This window comes from Cynocephalus volans, chromosome 8, assembly GCF_027409185.1.
Source record: "Cynocephalus volans isolate mCynVol1 chromosome 8, mCynVol1.pri, whole genome shotgun sequence".
In the NCBI taxonomy this organism is placed as follows: Eukaryota; Metazoa; Chordata; class Mammalia; order Dermoptera; family Cynocephalidae; genus Cynocephalus; species Cynocephalus volans.
Genome location: NC_084467.1, coordinates 40,061,888 through 40,081,027, shown reverse-complemented (window position 1 = coordinate 40,081,027; position 19,140 = coordinate 40,061,888). Strand labels below are relative to the sequence as shown.

Sequence of the window (19,140 nt, the reverse complement as noted above, 5' to 3'; positions counted from 1 at the left end):
CTTGGTCAGTGAGAACTGTAGCTTCAACAGCTTGGGGCTAGGTGCAAAAACTAACAGATTTGCTACCTTAGGCGTCCAAAGCAATTTGCGGCGGCGGGCAAATAGTGCAGCTTTGCACTTTTGATGTTCCTGGCACTGTTTTACTCACTGAGAATATAATGACAAATAAGGCTTGTTCTTTGCTTTTAAGTTTCAGGAAATTATAGTCTGATGCTGAAACTCAGAGTATAATTGTAAAATCATTATTTAAAGCTTCAGAAAATTCCAGCATGTTGCCTTAGAAAATCATTTAATCAAACATAGGTTTTCTAAGATGCTTAATGGCATTTGTCTGTCAGCAATCTCAGCAGAAGCCAATGTAGAGAAGGGTGTAGCTTTCCTCTAATGAAGTGAACTATAAGACTCACATGAGAGCCAAGAACTTCTTTAGAGCTTATATTGGAAGCAACAACACCAAGATGATCTGAGATGGAGAAAGAGACTGAGAGAGAGATTAGAAAATGAAAAGGCTGGGCCGAGCCCGTGGCGCACTTGGTAGAGTGCTGCGCTGGGAGCGCGGCGACGCTCCCGCCGCGGGTTCGGATCCTATATAGGACTGACCGGTGCACTCACTGGCTTGAGTGCCGGTCACGAAAAAACAACAACAACAACAAAAAAAAAAGAAAATGAAAAGGCTTTTGGACCCTCACAATTCTGTTGATAGGACCCAAGTTCAGAATACTGTGCATCTCCAGTCATGTGCAGCCCCCACCACCTAGCAGCAGGCAGAAGCACACACAGGGTCCTAGGCAGGAGCCATGGACTGTCCCCACCTCTTGGCAGCAGGCAAGAACATGCATGGAGTCCTAGGCGGGTGCTGCAGGCAGCCCCCCTCCACCTAGCAGCAGGCAGAAGCATGCACAGGGTCCTAGGCATGAGCTGTGGGCAGCACCTCCAGCCTGGTAGCAGGCAGGAGCACACCAAAAACACCACTTTCACCTGGGTGGCCATTTACAGCTGCAGCTAATGCAAAAGTGGCTTGCCACCACAGTAGCAACCATAGACACATGCAGGTGTCTGTCCCTCCAGACACTCAACTGCACTGATACAAGGAGAGTCACACCAGCACAGACCATAAAAAGAAATGGAAGTCTCTCTCCTTAAAGCCACCTCCAGAGTAACAGAAGAAACAACTGCTCTGCCAGATGATGAGACATCAATAGAGAGATACTGGAAATACAAAAATGGAAGAAAATATGACATCACCAAAAGAATACAGTAAAAAAAAAAAAAAACAGTAAAAAAAGGATACAGTAAAAAAAAAAAAATGAAAAAAGAGTTTTAAAAAATGAAGACAATCTGAGACAGTTACAAGATAACCTTAAGCTCACAAACATTCAAATCATGGCTGTTCCAGAAGGTGAGGAGAAAGGAAAAGGTAATGAATACCTATTCAAGGAAATAATAATTTGAAACTTGCCAGTTATAGGGAGAGCCATGGACCTTCAGATTCAGGAGGATCAAAGATCCCCAAACAGATTTCAATCCAAAAAGATCCTCTCCAAGACACATTATGATCAAACTGGTAAAGCTCACAGATAGAGAGAATCCTAAAAGCAGCAAGAGAAGAGCATCAATTCACCTATAATGGAGCCCCTATCCGACTAACAGCAGACTTCTCAACAGAAACTCTACAGGCCAGAAGAGAATGGGATGATATATTCAAAATACTAAAAGAAAAAACTGCCAGCCAAGAATACTATACCCAGCAAGGCTATCCTTCAGAAATGAGGGAGGAATAGTGTATTTTCCAGACAAACAAAAACTGTGGGAATTCACCATCACACATCCAACCCTGTGATAAATCTCATGGGTGTCCTGCATCTGGAATCTGAAAAAGGATAATCACTTACATGGATACACAAGAAAGAACAAAACCCACTAGTAGAACAGAAATCCAAAGAAGAAAGAGAAAGAAACTAAATCTTGCCACCTCAAAAAAACAGCAAGTATCAAAGACAAACAATAAAAAGGGGAATAAAGAAAAAAAAGATTTAAAACATCCAATTGAAAATCAGTAAAATGCCAGGAATATGACAGTACCTTTCAATAACAACCCTAAATGTAAATAACTTAGACACCTTACTCAAAAGACACAGACTGACTGTATTAGTCCATTTTTGTGTTGCTATAACAGAATATCTGAATCTGGGTAATTTATAAAGAACAGAGTTTTATTTGGCTTCTGATTCTGGGACAGGTGCATCTGGTGTGGGCCTCAGGCTGCTTCTGCTCATGGCAGAAAGCAGCAGGCAGCAGCGGGTATAAACAGATCGCATGGTGAGAGGAAGCAAGAGGGAGACAGAGGGAGTTGCCAAGGTCCTATAAACAACCAGCTCTTGTCGGAACTAATAAAGCTGAGAACTCACTCACTATACCCACCTCCTAGGGAGAGCATTAATCCATTCAGGAGGGATCTGCCCCCATGACTCAAACAGCTCCCAACACTGCCACATTGAAGATCAGATTTCCTCATGAATTATGGGGGGCCAACACTTCCAAACTCTACCACTGACTGATTGCATTTATTTATTTATTTAATATTCACACTAAAGTTTATTTATTTTTATTTTATTTTATTTTTTAATTTCAATTTATCAATATACAATGTAGTTAATTTTCGTGTCCCTTTACTAATTCCTCCTTTCCTCTCTCCCTCTCCCTGCTACCCACCATCAACAACATATCTGGTCACTTAACAAGTTCAAGGAATTGTGATTGTTGTGTCTTATTCCCCCCACTCGTTTGTATATTTACTTTTTTTATTAGCTCCCACAAATAAGTGAGAACAGGCAGTATTTCTCTTTCTGTGCCTGGCTTATTTAATTTAACATAATTTTCTCTAAGTCCATCCATGTTGCTGCGAATGGTAGTATTTCATTTTTTTTTTTAATAGCAGAGAAGTATTCCATTGTGTAAATATATCACATTTTCCTTATCCACTCATCTGATTATGGGAATTTAGGCTGGTCCCAACTCTTGGTTATTGTAAATAGAGCTGCACTGAACATGGGAGTGCAGGTATTTTTTTGACGTCATGATTTCCATTCCTCTGGGTATATACCAAATAGTGGAATAGCTGGTTCATATGGTAGATCTACACCATCAGTGTAGGAGGGTTCCTTTTCTCCACATCCTTGCCAGCACTCGTCATTCTCAGTCTTTCAGATATTAGCTAACTATAATAAGTAAGGTGGTATCTAAAAGTGGTTTGGATTTGCATTTCCCAAATGCTGAGTGATGTTGAGCATTTTTTATGTGTCTGTTGGCCATTCCTATATCTTCCTTTAAGAAATGACTATTCAACTCCTTTGCTCATTTTTTAATATGGTTACTTGTTTTCTTGCTCTTAAATTGTTTGAGTTCTTTGCATATTCTGTATATTCATCCTTTGCCTGATGTACATCTTGCAAATATTTTCTCCCACTTTGTTGGTTGTTTTTTTGCTGTGTTGTTTCTTTTGCTGTGCAGAAGCTTTTTAGTTATACATAATCCCATTTGTTTATTTTTCCTTTGGTCGTATGTGCTTTTGGAGTCTTTTTCATAAAGTCTGTACCCAATCCTACTTCCTGAAGTGTTTCTGCTATGTTTTCTTTAAGGAGTTTTATTGTTTCAGGATGTATATTTAATTCTTTAATGCATTTTGAGTTGATTTTGGTATATGGTGAGAAGTACAGGTCTAGTTTCATTTTCCTACGTATGAATGTCTAATTTTCCAGCACCGTTTACTGAGGAGGCAGTCTCTTCCCCAGTGTGTTGTCTTGTTGCCTTTGTCAAAGATTAGGTGGCTGTAGGTGCATGGGTTGATTTACAGGTTATATATTCTGTTCCATTGTCAGGTAGTGGTATGCTTCAATCTTTTTTTGCTCAGGATTCCTTTGTCTATTTGTGGTGTTTTGTTCTTCCATATGAATGTTAGGATAGGTTTTTCCAATTCTGAGAAAAATGTCATTGGAATTTTGATGGGGATGGCATTGAATCTGTAGATCATTTTGGGTAGTATGGACATTTTCACATTGTTAATTCTTCCTATGCATGAGCGTGGGATAGCTTTCCATCTTCTTGTCTCCTCTTTAATTTCTCTCACGAGTGGTTTGTAGTTCTTGTCATAGAGATTTTTCACATCATTGGTTAACTTTATTCCTAGTTATCTAATTTTTTTGGTGACTATTGTAAATGGGCTAGCTTTCTTGATTTCTTTTTCTGCTAGTTCATTGTTGGAGTATAGAAATGTTACCAATTTTTGCATGTTGATTTTGTATCCTGTAGCTTTGCTGAAATCATTTATCAGCTCTAAGTGTTTTTTGTAGTGTCTTTAATCTGTTTTATATGTAAGATCATATCATCTACAAACAGGGACAGTTTGACTTCATCTTTTCCAATCTGGATGCCCTTTAATTCCTTCTCTTACCTGATTAGTTCTTGCTAGTACATCCAACACTATGTTCAGTAGGAGTGCTGAGAGTGGGCATCCTTGTCTTGTTCCTGTTCTTAAGGGAAAAGCTTTCAACTTTTCCCCATTCAGGATGATATTGGCAGTGGGTTTATGATATAGGCCTTTAATTGTGTTGAGATACTTTCCTTCTATACCCAATTTATAGAGTCTGTATCATGAATGGATGTTGAATTTTGTCAAATGCTTTTTCAGCCTCTATAGAGATGATCATATGTTTTTTGTCTTTGATTTTGTTGATACGGTGTATCACATTTATTGATTAGTTTATGTTGGACCAACTTTGAATCCCTGGCATGAATTCAACTTGATCATGGTGTATAATTTTATGTATGTGCTGCTGTATTCTATTAGCATATTATATTGAGGATTTTTGCATCAATATTCATCAAAGATATTGGCCTGTAGTTTTCTTTTTTTGTTGTATCTTTGTCTGGTTTTGGTATCAGGGTGATATTTGCCTCACAGAATGAGTTTAGGAGAGTGGCCTCTGTTTCACTTTTTGGAATAGTTTGTAGAGAATTGGTATTAATTCTTCTTTAAAGGTTTGGTAGAATTCTGCAGAGAGGCCATTTGGTCCTGGGCTTTTCTTTTATGGGAGACTGCTGATAACAGCTTCAATCTCTTTGCTTGGTATTGGTCTGTTCAGATTTTCTTGTCTTCTTGGCTCAGTCTTGATAGTTTGTGTGTATCCAGAAACTTATCCATTTCCTCCATATTTTCAAATTTGTTGGTGTATAGTTGTTTATAGTAGTTTCTAATGATTCCTTGTATTTCTAAGGTATTGGTTGTAATACCACCTTTTTCATTTCTAATTTTTGTTATTTGTATTTTCTGGCTTCTTTTTTTAGTTAGCCTTGCTAATGGCTTGTCAATTTCATTTATGTTCTCAAAAACCATCTTTTTGTTTCATTGATCTTTTGTATTGTTTTTTATATTTCTATTTCATTTAGTTCTGACTGATCTTAATTATTTCTTTCCATCTACTAACTTTGGAGTTGGATTTTTCATGTATTTCTAGTTCTCCAAGGTGAAGTGCGTTAGGTTGTTTACTTGCCATCTTTCCATTCTTCTGAAGTAAGCATTTAGTGCAATAAATTTTCCCCTTAGTACTGCCTTTGCAGTATCTCACAGGTTTTGATACGATGTTTCATTATTTTCATTAGTTTCAATAAATATTTTGATTTCCTGTTTAATTTCTTCTTGGACCCATATGTCATTAAGTAGAATGTTGTTTAATTTGCATGTATTTGTATAGTTTTCCTAGTTTCATTTGTTATTGATTTCTACTTTTAATCCATGGTGGTCTGAACAAATACATGGAATAATTATAATTTTTTAAAATTTGTTGAGATTTGATTTGTGACTTAACATGTGGTCTATCCTGGAGAATGTTCCATTTGCTGATGAGAAGAATGAATATCCTGACATTGTTGAATGAAATTTTCTTTTGATATCTGCCAAGTCCAATTGGTCCAAAGTGTTGTTTAGATATTGTGTTTCTCTGTTGATCTTTTCTCTAGATGATCTATCCAGTGTTGAGAATGGGATGTTCAGATCCACTCCTATTATGGTATTCATATCTATCTCTTACTTTAGGTCTAATAGTGTTTACTATATAAATCTGGCTGCTGGGCTGGCCCTGTGGCTCACTCGGGAGAGTATGGTGCTGGTAGCACCAAGGCCGTGGGTTCAGATCCTATATAGGGATGGCTGGTGCACTCACTGGCTGAGTGTGGTGTAGACAACACCATGCCAAGGGTTGCAATCCCCTTACCAGTCAAAAATAAATAAAGAAATCTGGCTGCTCTGATGTTGGCTGCATATATGTTTATGATTGTTATGTCTGCTTGTTGGATAGGTCCTTTTATCTTTATATAGTGGCCTTCTTTATCTTTTTTTATGATTTTTCATTTAAAGTCTATTTTATCTGATATAAGAGTAGCTACTCCAGCTCTTTTTTCATTTCTATTTGAATGGTATAACTTTTTCTATCCTTTCATTCATAATCTATGTGTGTCTTTACAGGTGAGGTGAGTCTCTTGAAGGCAGCATATTGTTGGGTCAGTCTTTTTAATGCCATCAGTCAGTCTGTGTATTTTGAGTGGGGAATTTAATCCTTTTTCATTAAGAGTTATTATTGAAATGTATTAATTTACTCCTGGCATTATATTTATTTTTGCTTGGGTATTTTAACTATCTTTTATTCCTTTCTTTCTGGTTTACTGTTTGTCTTCTCTGTTTGTTTGTTTCTTGGAGTAGTAGATAAACTTTTTTTTCTGTTTATTGTTAGCATTTTTCATATTACTGCTGAGGTTTATTCTTATTTGAGTATTCATTGTAGTGATGGTTGTTTTTCAGGTACCAGACCCAGTACTGCCTTGAGAATTTTTTTCAAGCCTGGTCATGTGGTAGTGAACTCCTATAATTTTTGATTGTCTGGGAAATATACTGTTTGTCCTTCATTTTGGAAGGATAGCCTTGCTAGGTAATGTATTCTTGATGGGCAATTTTTGCCTTTTAGTATTTTGAATATATCATCCCATTCTCTTCTGGCTTTAGGGTTTCTGATGGAAAGTCTGATGTTAGTCTGATAGGGATTACTTATAGGTGACTTGCTGCTTCTTTCTTGCTTGATTTTAAGATTCTCTCTTTGTCTTTGAGTTTTGCCAATTTGATTATAATATGTCTTGGAGAGGACCTTTTTGGTTTGAATATGTTTGGGGATTTTTGAGCCGCCTTAATCTGAAGATCTTTATCTCTCCCTATACCTGGGAAGTTTTCTGCCATTATTTCACTGAATATGTTTTCATTGCCATTTCCTTTTTGGAATACCCACGATTCAGATATTTGAGCCTTTGAGGTTCTCTGTTATCTCTCTTAGATTTTCTTTAAGTTTTTAAACCTTTTTACTTTTTTTTTGTCCACCTGTGTCATTTCAAACAAGCCATCTTCTAGGTCAGAAATTCTTCTTCTTGTTCTAGCCTGCTGTTTAAGCTCTCTCTCGTGTTTTTTTATTTTGTTTTATGAATCCTTCAGTTCCACAAGCTCTGCTACATTCTTTTTCAGGGCAGTGATTTCTTTGTACATTTCCTCTCTCAGGTCCTGTATACTTTTTCTCATTTCGTTTAACTGAGTCTTCTTGTATCTCACTTAGTTTCCCTAGAATTGTTGCTTGAAATTCCTTGTCAGTCATCTCAAGAACTTCCTGTTCTAAAAGGATCTAGAACTTGAGAGTTATTGTATTTCTTTGGTGGTCTCATACTTTCTTTGTTTTTCATATTTCTAGAATCTCTCCATTGGTGTATAGTCATTGTGTCAGAGGCTATCACAGTCTACTAGTTGCTTCCTGGTGTTTGCAGCAATATCAGTGAATTTTGTTGATGCTCAGCTGCATATTGCTGCCTTGGGGCTCACAGGTCAGCGACTGGGGCCTCTCTCAGGGGCTGGGACTTGCCTGGCATGGTCTGGATCCGGCACACTACCTCAGGCCTGAGGGTTGGTGGCTGGTGCATCTCTCAGAGGTGGAGATTTGCCTGTTTGGCCTGGATCCCATGCGGAAGGGGCCGGGACTTGGCTCTGCTGCCTTGGGGCCCAGGAATCGGTGGCTGGGGCAAGTGATTGCATTTAAAAGCTAGACCCCACTATATACTGTCTTCGAGAGAGTCACCTCATCCTTAAAGACACACAAAGACTAATAATGAAGGGATGGAATAAGATGTCCACACAAATAGAAACCAAAAGCAGAAGTAGCTATTCTTATATCATATAAAATAGACTTTAAACCAAAAAGCATAAAAAGAGACAAAGTAGGCCACTGTATAATGACAGAGGGATCCAGCAAAAAGGCATAACATTCATGTGTATGAGCCTTCTCAGAAAGCAGATTCTCAAGCTCCAGTCAAGCCTTCAGATTACTCCAGCCTAAACTACATTTTTCTGCTTTCTCATGAGATTTCAAGACAGAAACACCCAACTCAACCTCTCCCCGATTCCTGACCCATGGAAACTATGTGAGATAATAAGCATTTATTGATGTTTTAAGCTCTCAAGTTTCGAGGAAATATGTTATGTAGTAATAGATAACTAACAAGCAGGCTTAGTGGATATCATTAATAAAAGATATGTTTGCAGGACAATAGTTCAGTGAACTCTTATGCAGCTCAGATTTATCTTTTCTATAATATATGTGATCTTTTTAACTTTAAACTTAGTTGGTCAATGGCTGGGTTTATACAGGTCAAATGCAAGCACATTATTGGTCAATGTCTGTCTTCCCCTGTGTTAGACTGAAGTTGCCCTAGGCATAGATTGTATGCTTTAATGTTTCAGTGAATGCATCATTTGTGTGTTTTCAAACACTTTTCAAGTACTTTGTGACTGTCCCTTTGAAGTTTACCATTTGTCTCCACATATCTCAAAAAACAGTATTCAAGCTGAAGATCGAACTGTTGCTATAAATAGAAGCCAGATTCATTCCTAGGTCTGAATGCAAGCTACATTAGAGGAAAAAATGTTGGAGGAATTGGTAGAGTCCTGTCTCTCCTCTGTTTTCAGGAACTACATACTCACGATATGTGATTTTTTTTTTTTATCCAAAGTATTTCTTTTAAAAATTTTTAAATTTACAAATAAAAATTTTTTAAAAAATTTATATATAAAATTTGTATGTTTATGCTATACATTATCTTTTCATGTATATACACATTGTGGAATGGCTAAACCAATCGAATTAATGAATTTATTTCTTGATTATGTAGTTAAATATGTCTTAAGTTGTAAAAGTAAAAAAACCTGAAATCCATTAGACACGTTCATTTATTTATGACTATAATATCGCATCATAGTTCAAAAATCTCCGAACAGTTTGACAGGGAAATATTTGAAAATGAAAAATATTAATTATTTCATAAAAGTAATATAATCACTTGTAACTCAGTCATCAGCAATGATTGTTTTTTTCTTTAGCTAAAATTTAGCATTACTTTGTTGTCTTTATCTTTAATAAGAAGTTCAAACTAACAAATGAAACAGCTAAACCTTGAAAAATGTGTGTTAACTTAGGTCATCTGCTTATCACTAAAATAATTATCTCTTTTTAAATGGAAATGTCTAATAGTATGCTCTTTTTCCCTCTCAGGGAATTGCCCCAAAGCTGGAATTTTCTACAACTTCAGTGATTACTGAATGTCTGATAAGTTCAAGGAAGTGCCGCACTCAGGTTGAAATCATTTGTTGAAAGTATTTAATGGTTTATTTGTCATTTGGCAAGCCTTGTCCTTGTGTGTTGACTGTTGCTCTTTTCACCATTTTTTTTTTTTTTTGTCAATATTCAGTTTAAGTAAAACAGTTAACATAGATATTTAACAGTTTGGTTATATGTTAATAAATGTAAGAATTAAAAGTTTGGTGCACATGATAGAGGGTGCCATGATATTTTTGTTTTGTTTTTTTGCTTTTTTACTTAATGAACTTCAAAAAAAAAAAAAAAATACAAAGAAATTAGGCTGCCAGAAAGATGTTGGGATCAAAAAGTCCCACAGAGAACTAGATTGGAGGCTTCTCTAAATCTTGTAGAAGGTATAGATTAATGCAAAAAGTTTAAAGGATACTATTTTAGCAAATGTGACCAGAGGTTCTCAGACTGGGATATTGGTGTTTAGTGAGTGTGGTTTCCCAAGTGTCTCTAATTTTTTAAGGGAGTGTTCAGTTTGGTGGCCATACTGGTACTGTCAGAACAAGGGAAGCTTGGGCATTTCAGCCTAAGTACTTTCTATGTTTGTGAAAACTACTGTTATTAAGCTGATATACCTGGATCTGATATTTCATTCTGCTCTAACTTCTTATTGAGTCACCAGGATGGTCTTGTTACCTTGTCCACAGGTTATCTAATAATGTCCAGGCATCCCTCCTGTGCATTTGCATTGTGACCAAGTAACAATGACCTAACTGTGATGGAGAGCCATTAATATATAAAGCCCAGAGGACTCAAACAGGGCAGGACTGGGCTTATCATGAAAGGAGTAGTATGCTAATTTACTGCTTTATCAGTTTTCATGTAAATGTGCTGAGGATGATAACTGACTTAAGCTAAGAAAGGTAAAATATAGTAGTATGGGGGAACCATTTTTATCTTGTATAGCAAGATATTTAATATTTCAGAGTCAGGCTGTAGTTATTTATCTTTTAAATGCAAGCTGAAACAGAGCTATTAGAGATCAACAACCTATGCTTGCCAAATGTGGAGATGTGTTACTGACTTGTTTTTAAGACAGGTGCTGTGCACATCTTAAAATTGTTAGAAATGCTTTGCCTGGACTCACAATTTTTCTCTCCAAACTGGGGTATGCCCTTCCAATGGATGGGTAGAGAAGTTTTTTTCTGTTTAACTTTTTGTCTGAAGTATAGCATACACACAGGAAAGTACATACATTCTAAGTGAACAGCTTGGTGGAAGAGCCTTTTCTAAATGTAAAGTCATCACCCATTAATAGTTTCACTATTACTATGAATTAACATTTTCCTCTGTAAACTTCTGGCAAGACTGTTCCATTTGTTTTTGATTTTTTGAGTTGGAGTTTCAGTTGTTTGTCATTTGATCTTTATTGAACAGAGATGTGAGAGAATAGGCTTTGGTGTCAGGCAGTTTTTAAGAAAATATACTTTAGAATCAAATAGATCTGGGTTTAAGTTCCTCATAATGCCACTATAAAGATTAAGTTAGAGAATACATGCAACGTGCCTGACATATAACATATAATTAATGAATTTTGAATTTGTTACTAAGTCTGTTTGTTTTTTTTTAAATTCAGATCATTGGGGGGGGCGTAGAAGACAGTGGTTGCAATATAAGGTAGAAAACTTGTCCAGTAGGCACAACAGAGTATTCACTTTAATATTAAAATTCTGAATGTTAACAGTTCTTGATTTTTTAGGAAGGTGATAAATGCACTTTTTTCCCAAGTGAATATTCATTACAATTAAAATTTTAATGGGTGTAAAGCAAAATAAACTACTTTGATTGTTAAGAGGAGTAAAACAAACTTTATAAAATTATTTAGGTTTACAAATACTTGTAATTATCTTTATTGCTTTCAGCACTTTATTTTCAAATTGTGTATTTTGCCACCCATTGAATGGACTGAAAAATTAAGCATATTATTGTGATTTTTCTGGAATAAAACTAATTTTCTTTTCTACTCAATTATCCTTTTTACCTACCGCAACGTTTAATTTATTATTAAATATAGTTAAATATCAATAGTAACTTCATTAAGTTTCTAAATATGCTATACCAAGTAGCTTTGCTGTATAACAGACCTCACTAACTTCGTGACTTAAAACAGCGAGTGTTTCTCACATTTCTGTGGATCTGCTGTGTGATTCTTTTGGTCTGGCCTGGCTGGAGAGGGCTGAATGGTCTAGGATGGCTTCACTCACATGTCTGGCAGTTGGCAGACTTTTTGGTCAGGGAGGGATCTTACATTTTTGGTGGTAAGCTTGATTTCAGCAGGGTCAGTGGTCACGATACTCTTATTATCTAACAAGGTCTTAATTCCATCTCATTCACATGCTGGCAGGAAGGTTTTCAGGAATAAGAGAGGACAAGCACTTTTCAAGTCTCTTGTGTCACATGTGCTATTGTCCTATTGACCAAAAGAGTCACATGGTCAAACCTAGAGTCTTCACAGGAGGAGAAACTACCCTAGATGTGGATACAAGAAGAGAAATTATGGCAGCTATTTTGTGTACAGCAATATTTTAAGTTTACTAGGCATGAACAGAGTGGCATGCATTTGTTGTAAAATACTACATAGTTACGACTTCCTTTAATGGTATGCAGCATTCAAAAACTTTAATGAAGAAAGTAGATGGGGTTAGTTAAGGTTTGGTATAACCAGACGTGGGTATGTTAGAAGGAACTTTACAGCACTGCTGAAATGGATGATTATGAGTTCAGCTGGGTCTGTAGGTAAGAGGTACTAAAAGTGTATAAAAAACTGGGGAAAGAGTTCTAGAGACTGGGAGGTAGGAATGGCAGGTAACAGACTGTGAGAGTAAAAGAAGTAGATTGAGGATAAGAGGTTTTAATCAGCAAGTGACTTTCAGAGTTGAGGATGCAATGGATCTGCATGATAATGAAATCCAAGATACAGCAGAAAAATATAATTAAGGCTGAGAAATATAATCTCAAATTCCAAGGTCTTGGAAATATTTATTGCTTGAATATTTTAGTAAACCTCCAAGATTCTTTATAGTGCCTACATTCCTTGCTTCTGTGAGTCAGTGTGATGTCATAGAGATGGGTGGATGGATAAGATAAAGAAAGAAATTCTGTATTACTAGTCGAAGTCATTGAAGAAGGTGGGAGAAGGTCCAGGAGCATATCAAGAACTACAGAAGGAGGAAAGATGAAATAGTCTGATGCTATTGGTCTGTATGAAACTCAGACTTATTTTTCCAATTAGGAAAATTTTTTTTTTCCTGTGTATCTACTTTAAAAAAATGTTTGGCTCTTTTTGCTTCTATTGATATATTTATTTTATTTACTTACATACCCTTTGCAAGTAAGGAGGGGAGTTGAGAAAGTAGAGAGGGTGGTAGGGTTGGTGGTTTTAAAAGATGATTAAAGTTTGGAAGATATTAAGAGATTCTCAACTGTCCATTTTCTCTAATTGAAAAGCTTCTTATAAATCTAGATAATCCATGAAAAAATCTTATATTCTTTTCTAGTAATTCAACTATTAAGGCATCTGTAAGGCAGAGACTATTTGAATAAAATATTGTCCTAATAATCAACAAAATTAGTAATATCAAAATTTTTTTAAGCTGAAAAATTTTAGACTACTAATTGGTTTTACTAGAAGATATATTACCAGTATTAAAGTTTATAGTATGTCTTTTATATACTTTTATAAAAATATGGGACCAAATTAAATGGCATGATTTTCTGTCATTGAATTGTAATGTTGTAGCTTAGAAAGGACCTTAAAATCCTATTCATCTTGTATAATTCAAATAATAGACTTCATTAAAATATGTATAAAGTTCTTCAGATTTTTATGTTATACCTATGTGTATATAATAACAGAATGAATGAAACTTATTTTCATAGTTCTTCTCCATAAAGATTTCATAATCCACTAATTAGACATGTATACTTTTAATATTATTAAATATAATCCTCTTAAATTATATGGACAATTATTTGAATATTTAAATATAAATAACCAATTTTGTATTAAGTTTTTAGAATACTGAAAGTAATTTTTTCTGACTTTGTTTCTTAGACTTTTCAAATGATCAAGCTTTAGTTTTCATAAAGTTCTTGTTAGTTAGACTTAAGAAAGAAGTCTGAAACAGCATATTTTGATAACTACTATACAAATAGTTATCTAGGACAACATGGATTTGACTTTCCCCAGGATCAGCACAGATAGGAGAGACTGATTAGTTGGCTTTGTTAGATTTTGTATCTTTTTAAGGTCAAATAACTTTTCAAAGTTTGGTTTTTTTTTTTCTACCCATAGGTTTTTTGTTTGTTTGTTTGTTTGTTTGTTTTTTATCTCTTCTGCCCAAGCTAATTTTTATCTTTTATGTCTAGGATAAATTTACTTACCATTCGGCTCCACTTGAAAAATCAAACAGCAGACTACAAAGTAGAACATCAAGATCACAAAAGAAAAAATCCAAATCACCCGAAAGGAGTAAATATTACATAAATGCAAAAAACTACGAACAGCCTACAATTTCTTCAAAATCACACTCTCCATCTCCCTACACAAAAAGACGCATGTGTGAGCTATCTGAAGACACCAGGCGGCGGCTGGCCCATTTAAATCTGGGACCCTATGAATTCAAAAAAGAAACAGATAAACCTCCGTTTGTGATTAGACATGTATGTGTTCTCTTAAGCATTTTCATTTGAAACTGATCAAATCTTTTCTTCCACTAAAATATTATTCTGGAATGACTTTCAACCTCTAGCTTATATTAATAATTTTCTTTCTTGAACCAGCAATCTAAAGTGGAAAATTAACTTAGAATTAAAGAGAGTGCTTTTTTCAGTCTTTAAACCTAACAGAGATCAAGCTCTATTATGAATGCTATGTTAAATCCTCTTAAGTACCCATTTCCTTTTTTATACAGTGGACAGTGTAATAACTCTACAAATTGAAGTTGGTTGTAATTGACATTAGTACTAAAATGGCTGAGTAGGGTTTTAAAAAAGAACAAAGTATTCTTTTTATGAAAAGAATGACCCCCATTCACCCCAGGCTTTTTAAAAATTATAATAGAGAATAAGTTTCCTTTGAAATTATGTCCCTTGGGTAAGCTTTGTATAATGGATCTTTGAAGCAAATCATTGATGGGTATGGGAAGGCCTTTGAAAGTGAAGAGAGTTAACTTAAGGGTAGTAGCATAGTTCTCATCTTTTTATACAAAAGCCTGCTTTTGATATGGTTTAAGTTTAGAGCCTATGTCTGTATGTTAGTCGAACAGACTGACTAAATTTTAAGGCTCCATGATCAAAATATTGAATAAAGTACTTTCTTAAAATTTTCAGTTTCCTGAATTTTTATAAAGTATTTTTACCTTGAAAGCAATTCCTTACCAAAGCTTTCAAATTAATTTAAAAATACTAATTAATATATATATTAATATATGATAGTGATACTAAATCTCAAGATTTAAGGGCCTGTAGAAACAAAACAACTTATTGGAATATATATAAAAATATTTCTAACTGTAATGTCTTAATTGATTTTTCTAAATTCTAAAATTTGTTAATCCAACATGTAAACATGCCTGTTGGCAGTCTATAGCTTTTTTGTTGTTCATTGTTTTTTCAAATGTTGTTTTCTAGTATGGTTCTTATCTAGTCTTCACATTTATTTACATAATGAACTATTTGTTATTGGCCTATTCATCATTACAAATCATAATCTTTCCCCACATCACGCCCTCCACCCAACCTGTAACTCCCAATCCCCCTTCCTCTTTCCCTCCCATCTCAAGTATCCTTAAGTTTGTTATCTCCTTCTGAAACTTCAATGTATTATTGTGGTCTTTCCTTCCTTCTTCCCTCCCTCCCTCCCTCCCTCCCAGTTATGAGTGAGAACATGTGGTATTATCTCTTTCTGTGTCTGGCTTATTTCACTTAACATCATTTTCTCCAGATTCATCCATGTTGCCGCAAACAGCAGAATTTCTTTCTTTTTTATGGCTGAGCAGTATTCTATTGTGCATAGATACCACATTTTCCTTTTCCAGTAGTCCACCAATGGACATTTAGGTTCGTTCCGTATTTTGGTTATTATAAGTAGAGCTGTGGTGAACCTGGAATGAACAAGACAAGGAGACTGTTAATCAGTTCTAAGACTTTTTTGGTAGAGTCTTTAGGTTTTTCTATATATAAGATCATGTCATCTGCAAATGGTCAGTTTGACTTTGTCTTTTCCAGTCTGGATACCCTTTATTTCTTTCTCGTGCCTAGTACTTTCAATATTATTTTAAATAGGAGTGGTGAGAGTGGGCATCCTTGTCTTGTTCATTCAGAATGATATTGGCAATCGGTTTTTCATCTATGGCTTTTCTTTTGAGATAATTTTCTTCTATACCTAATTTGCTGAGAGTCTTTATCATGAAGGGATATTGATTGATTTTGTATATGATGAGAGGTATGGATCCAGTTTCATTCTTCTGCATATGGATGTCCAATTTTACTAGCACCATTTATTGAAGAGGCTGTATTTTTCCCAATGTATGTTCTTGCTGCCTTTGTCAAAGATCAGATGGCTTTAAGTATGTGTGTTGATTCTTGGGTCTTCTGTTCTGTTCCATTGATCTGAGTGTCTGTTTTTATGCCAGTACTAAGCCATTTTGGTTACAATAGCTTTGTAATATAGTTTGAAGTCAGGTAGTGTTATGCCTCCAGCTAAATTTTTTTCTCAGGATTGCTTTGGCTATTTGTGGTCTTTTGTTCCACATAAATGTTAGTATTGCTTTTTCTATTTCTGTAGAGAATGTCATTGGTATTTTGATGGGGATTGCATTGAATCTGCATATTGCTTTGTAAAGAGTGGATGTTTTCATGATGTTAATTCTAACCATCCAAGAGCTTACTATGTCTTTCTGCCTTTTTGTGTCCTCTTTTAGATTCTTTCAGTACTTTTTTATAGTTCTCAGTGTAGAGACCTTTCACCTCCTTGGTTAAATTAATTCCTAGGTATTTTAATTTTTTGGTGACTATTGTAAATGGGCTTGCTTTCTTGATTTTTTCTTCTAGTTTGTTACTGGAGTATAATAATACTACTTGTATGGAGGTGTTGATTTTGTATCCTGCAGCACTACTGAAATTGTTAATCAGCTAAGAGTTTTTTGGTAGAGTCTATATGTTTTTCTGTATATAAGATCATGCTGTCTGCAAACAAGGACAGTTTGACTTCATCCTTTCCAATCTGGATGCTCTTTATTTCTTTCTCTTGACTGATTGCTGTGGCTAGTACTTCCAATGATGTCTTAAATACAATTGGTGAGAGTGGTCATCCTTGGCTTTTCTTGTTCTTAAGCAAAAGCTTTTTCCTATTCAGGATGATATTGTTGATTGGTTTGTTGTAAATGGATTTTATTGTGTTGAGATAATTTCCTTCTGTATCTAATTTGCTGAGTCTTTATCATGAAGGGATGTTGAATTTTGTCAGATGCTTTTTCTGAATCTATTAAGATAATCATATGGTTTTTGTCCTTGATTTTGTTGATGTGGTGTATCACATTTATTGACTTGCATATGTTGAACTGTCCTTGCATCCCTGGGATGAATCCCACTTGATCATGGTTTATAATTGTTTTTGTGTGTTGCTGTAGTCTGATTACTAATATTTTGTTGAGGATTTTTGTATCTGTGTTCATCAAGGATATTGGCCTGTAATTTTTGTTGTATCTTTGTCTGGTTTTGGTATGAGCATGACGCTGGCCTCATAGAATTAATTTGGGGGAATAGCTTCTGTTTCAATTTTTTGGAATAGTATGAAGAGAATTGGTTTTAATTCCTCTTTAAAGATTTGATAGAATTTAGTTGAAAAGCCATCCAGTCCTGGGCTTTTCTTTGTTGGAAGATTGCTGATTTCTGCTTCAATCTCATTGCTTGTTGTTGATCTATTCAGGTTTTCTATTTCTTCTTGGTTCAGTCTTGATACTTTTTATGTATCCAGAAATTTATCATTTCCTCTCCAGGTTTTCATATTTGTTGGAATACAGTTGTTTATAATAATCTCTGATTCTTTATATTTTTGTTATTTGGGTCTTCTCTCTTCTTTTTTTTTTTGTTAGCATAGCAAATGTTTGTCTATTTTATTTATCTTCTCAAAAAACCAAATTTTGTTTCATTGATCTTTTGTATTGTTTTGGGGGATCTCTGTTTTATTTAGTTCTGCTCTGATTTTCATTATTTCTTTCCATCTACTACTTTTAGGGTTGGATTTTTCTTGTTTTTCTAGTTCTTTGAGGTGTAGTATTAGGTTGTTTATTTGAAGTCTTTCTATTCTTTTGATGTGAGCATTTATTGCAATAAACTTCCCTCTTAGGATAGCTTTTGCAGTATCCCACAGGTTTTGATATGATGTATCTTTGTTTTCATCAGTTTCAAGAAATTTTTTGATTTCCGGTTTAATTTCTGCCTGGACCCATACATCATTCAGGAGCCTGTTGTTTAGTTTCCATGCGCTTGTATTGTTTCCTGAGTTTTGCTTGTTATTGATTTCCAGTTTTAATCCACTGTGGTTTGAAAAGATAATTGGAATGATTTTGATTTTTTAAAAATTTGCTGAGACTTGACTTCTGACCTAATATGTGGTCTATCCTGGAGAATGTTCCATGTGCTGATGAGAAGAATAAATATTCTGGAATTGTTGGATGAAATGCTCTATAAATATGTGCCAGTTCCAGTTGGTCTAAGATGTAGTTTAAATCCTGTGTTTCTTTATTGATTTTTTTGCCTGGAAGATCTGTCCAATGCCCAGAGAGTGTTCAGACCCCCTACTATTATCATATTAGTGTCTATGTCTTTTTGCAGGTCTAAGAGTGTTTGTTTTATGTATCTGGGTGCTCCAGTGTTGGATACATACATATTTATGATTGTTATGTCTTCTAAGTGGATAGATCCCTTTATCATTATATAGTGGCCTTCTTTATCTCTTTTTATTGTTTTTGGTTTAAAGTTTATTTTATCTGATATTAGAATAGCTACTCCTGCTCATTTTTGTTTTCCATTTGCATTATGTATCTTTTTCCATCCCTTCACTTTTAGTCCATGTGAATTTTTACAGGTAAGGTGAGTCTCTTGAAGACAGCATTTGTTGAGTCTAGCTTTTTAATCCAGTCAGTCAGTCTGTGTGTTTTGAATGAGGAGTTTAATCCATTTACACTTAGGGTTGTTATTGACAGATATTACTTTACTGGTTTACCCCTGTCATTTTATTGCTTTTTGTTTTGATGTTTTAAATATCTTTTGTTCCTTTCTTCCCCTTTTATTTTTCATCTTTGATGTTAGGTTTTTGAGGTGGCATGATGTAGTTTTTTTCTCTTTTTTATTTGCATTTTTGTTTTTATGGTGGGTTTTGCTCTTTCTTGTGTATCCATGATAGTGG

General features: G+C 35.0%; 1 protein-coding gene across 1 annotated transcript in view; it reads left to right on the top strand.

Annotated features, from left to right (window-relative positions):
* SPATA6 (spermatogenesis associated 6) overlaps positions 1-19,140 on the top strand; it is a 142,243-nt gene that overhangs the window by 58,027 nt on the left and 65,076 nt on the right. Inside the window, exons 8-9 of the mRNA XM_063105748.1 lie at positions 9,633-9,713; positions 14,097-14,390. Of these exons, the coding sequence (XP_062961818.1) occupies positions 9,633-9,713; positions 14,097-14,390 (375 nt within the window). The remainder of the gene's footprint in view (positions 1-9,632; positions 9,714-14,096; positions 14,391-19,140) is intronic.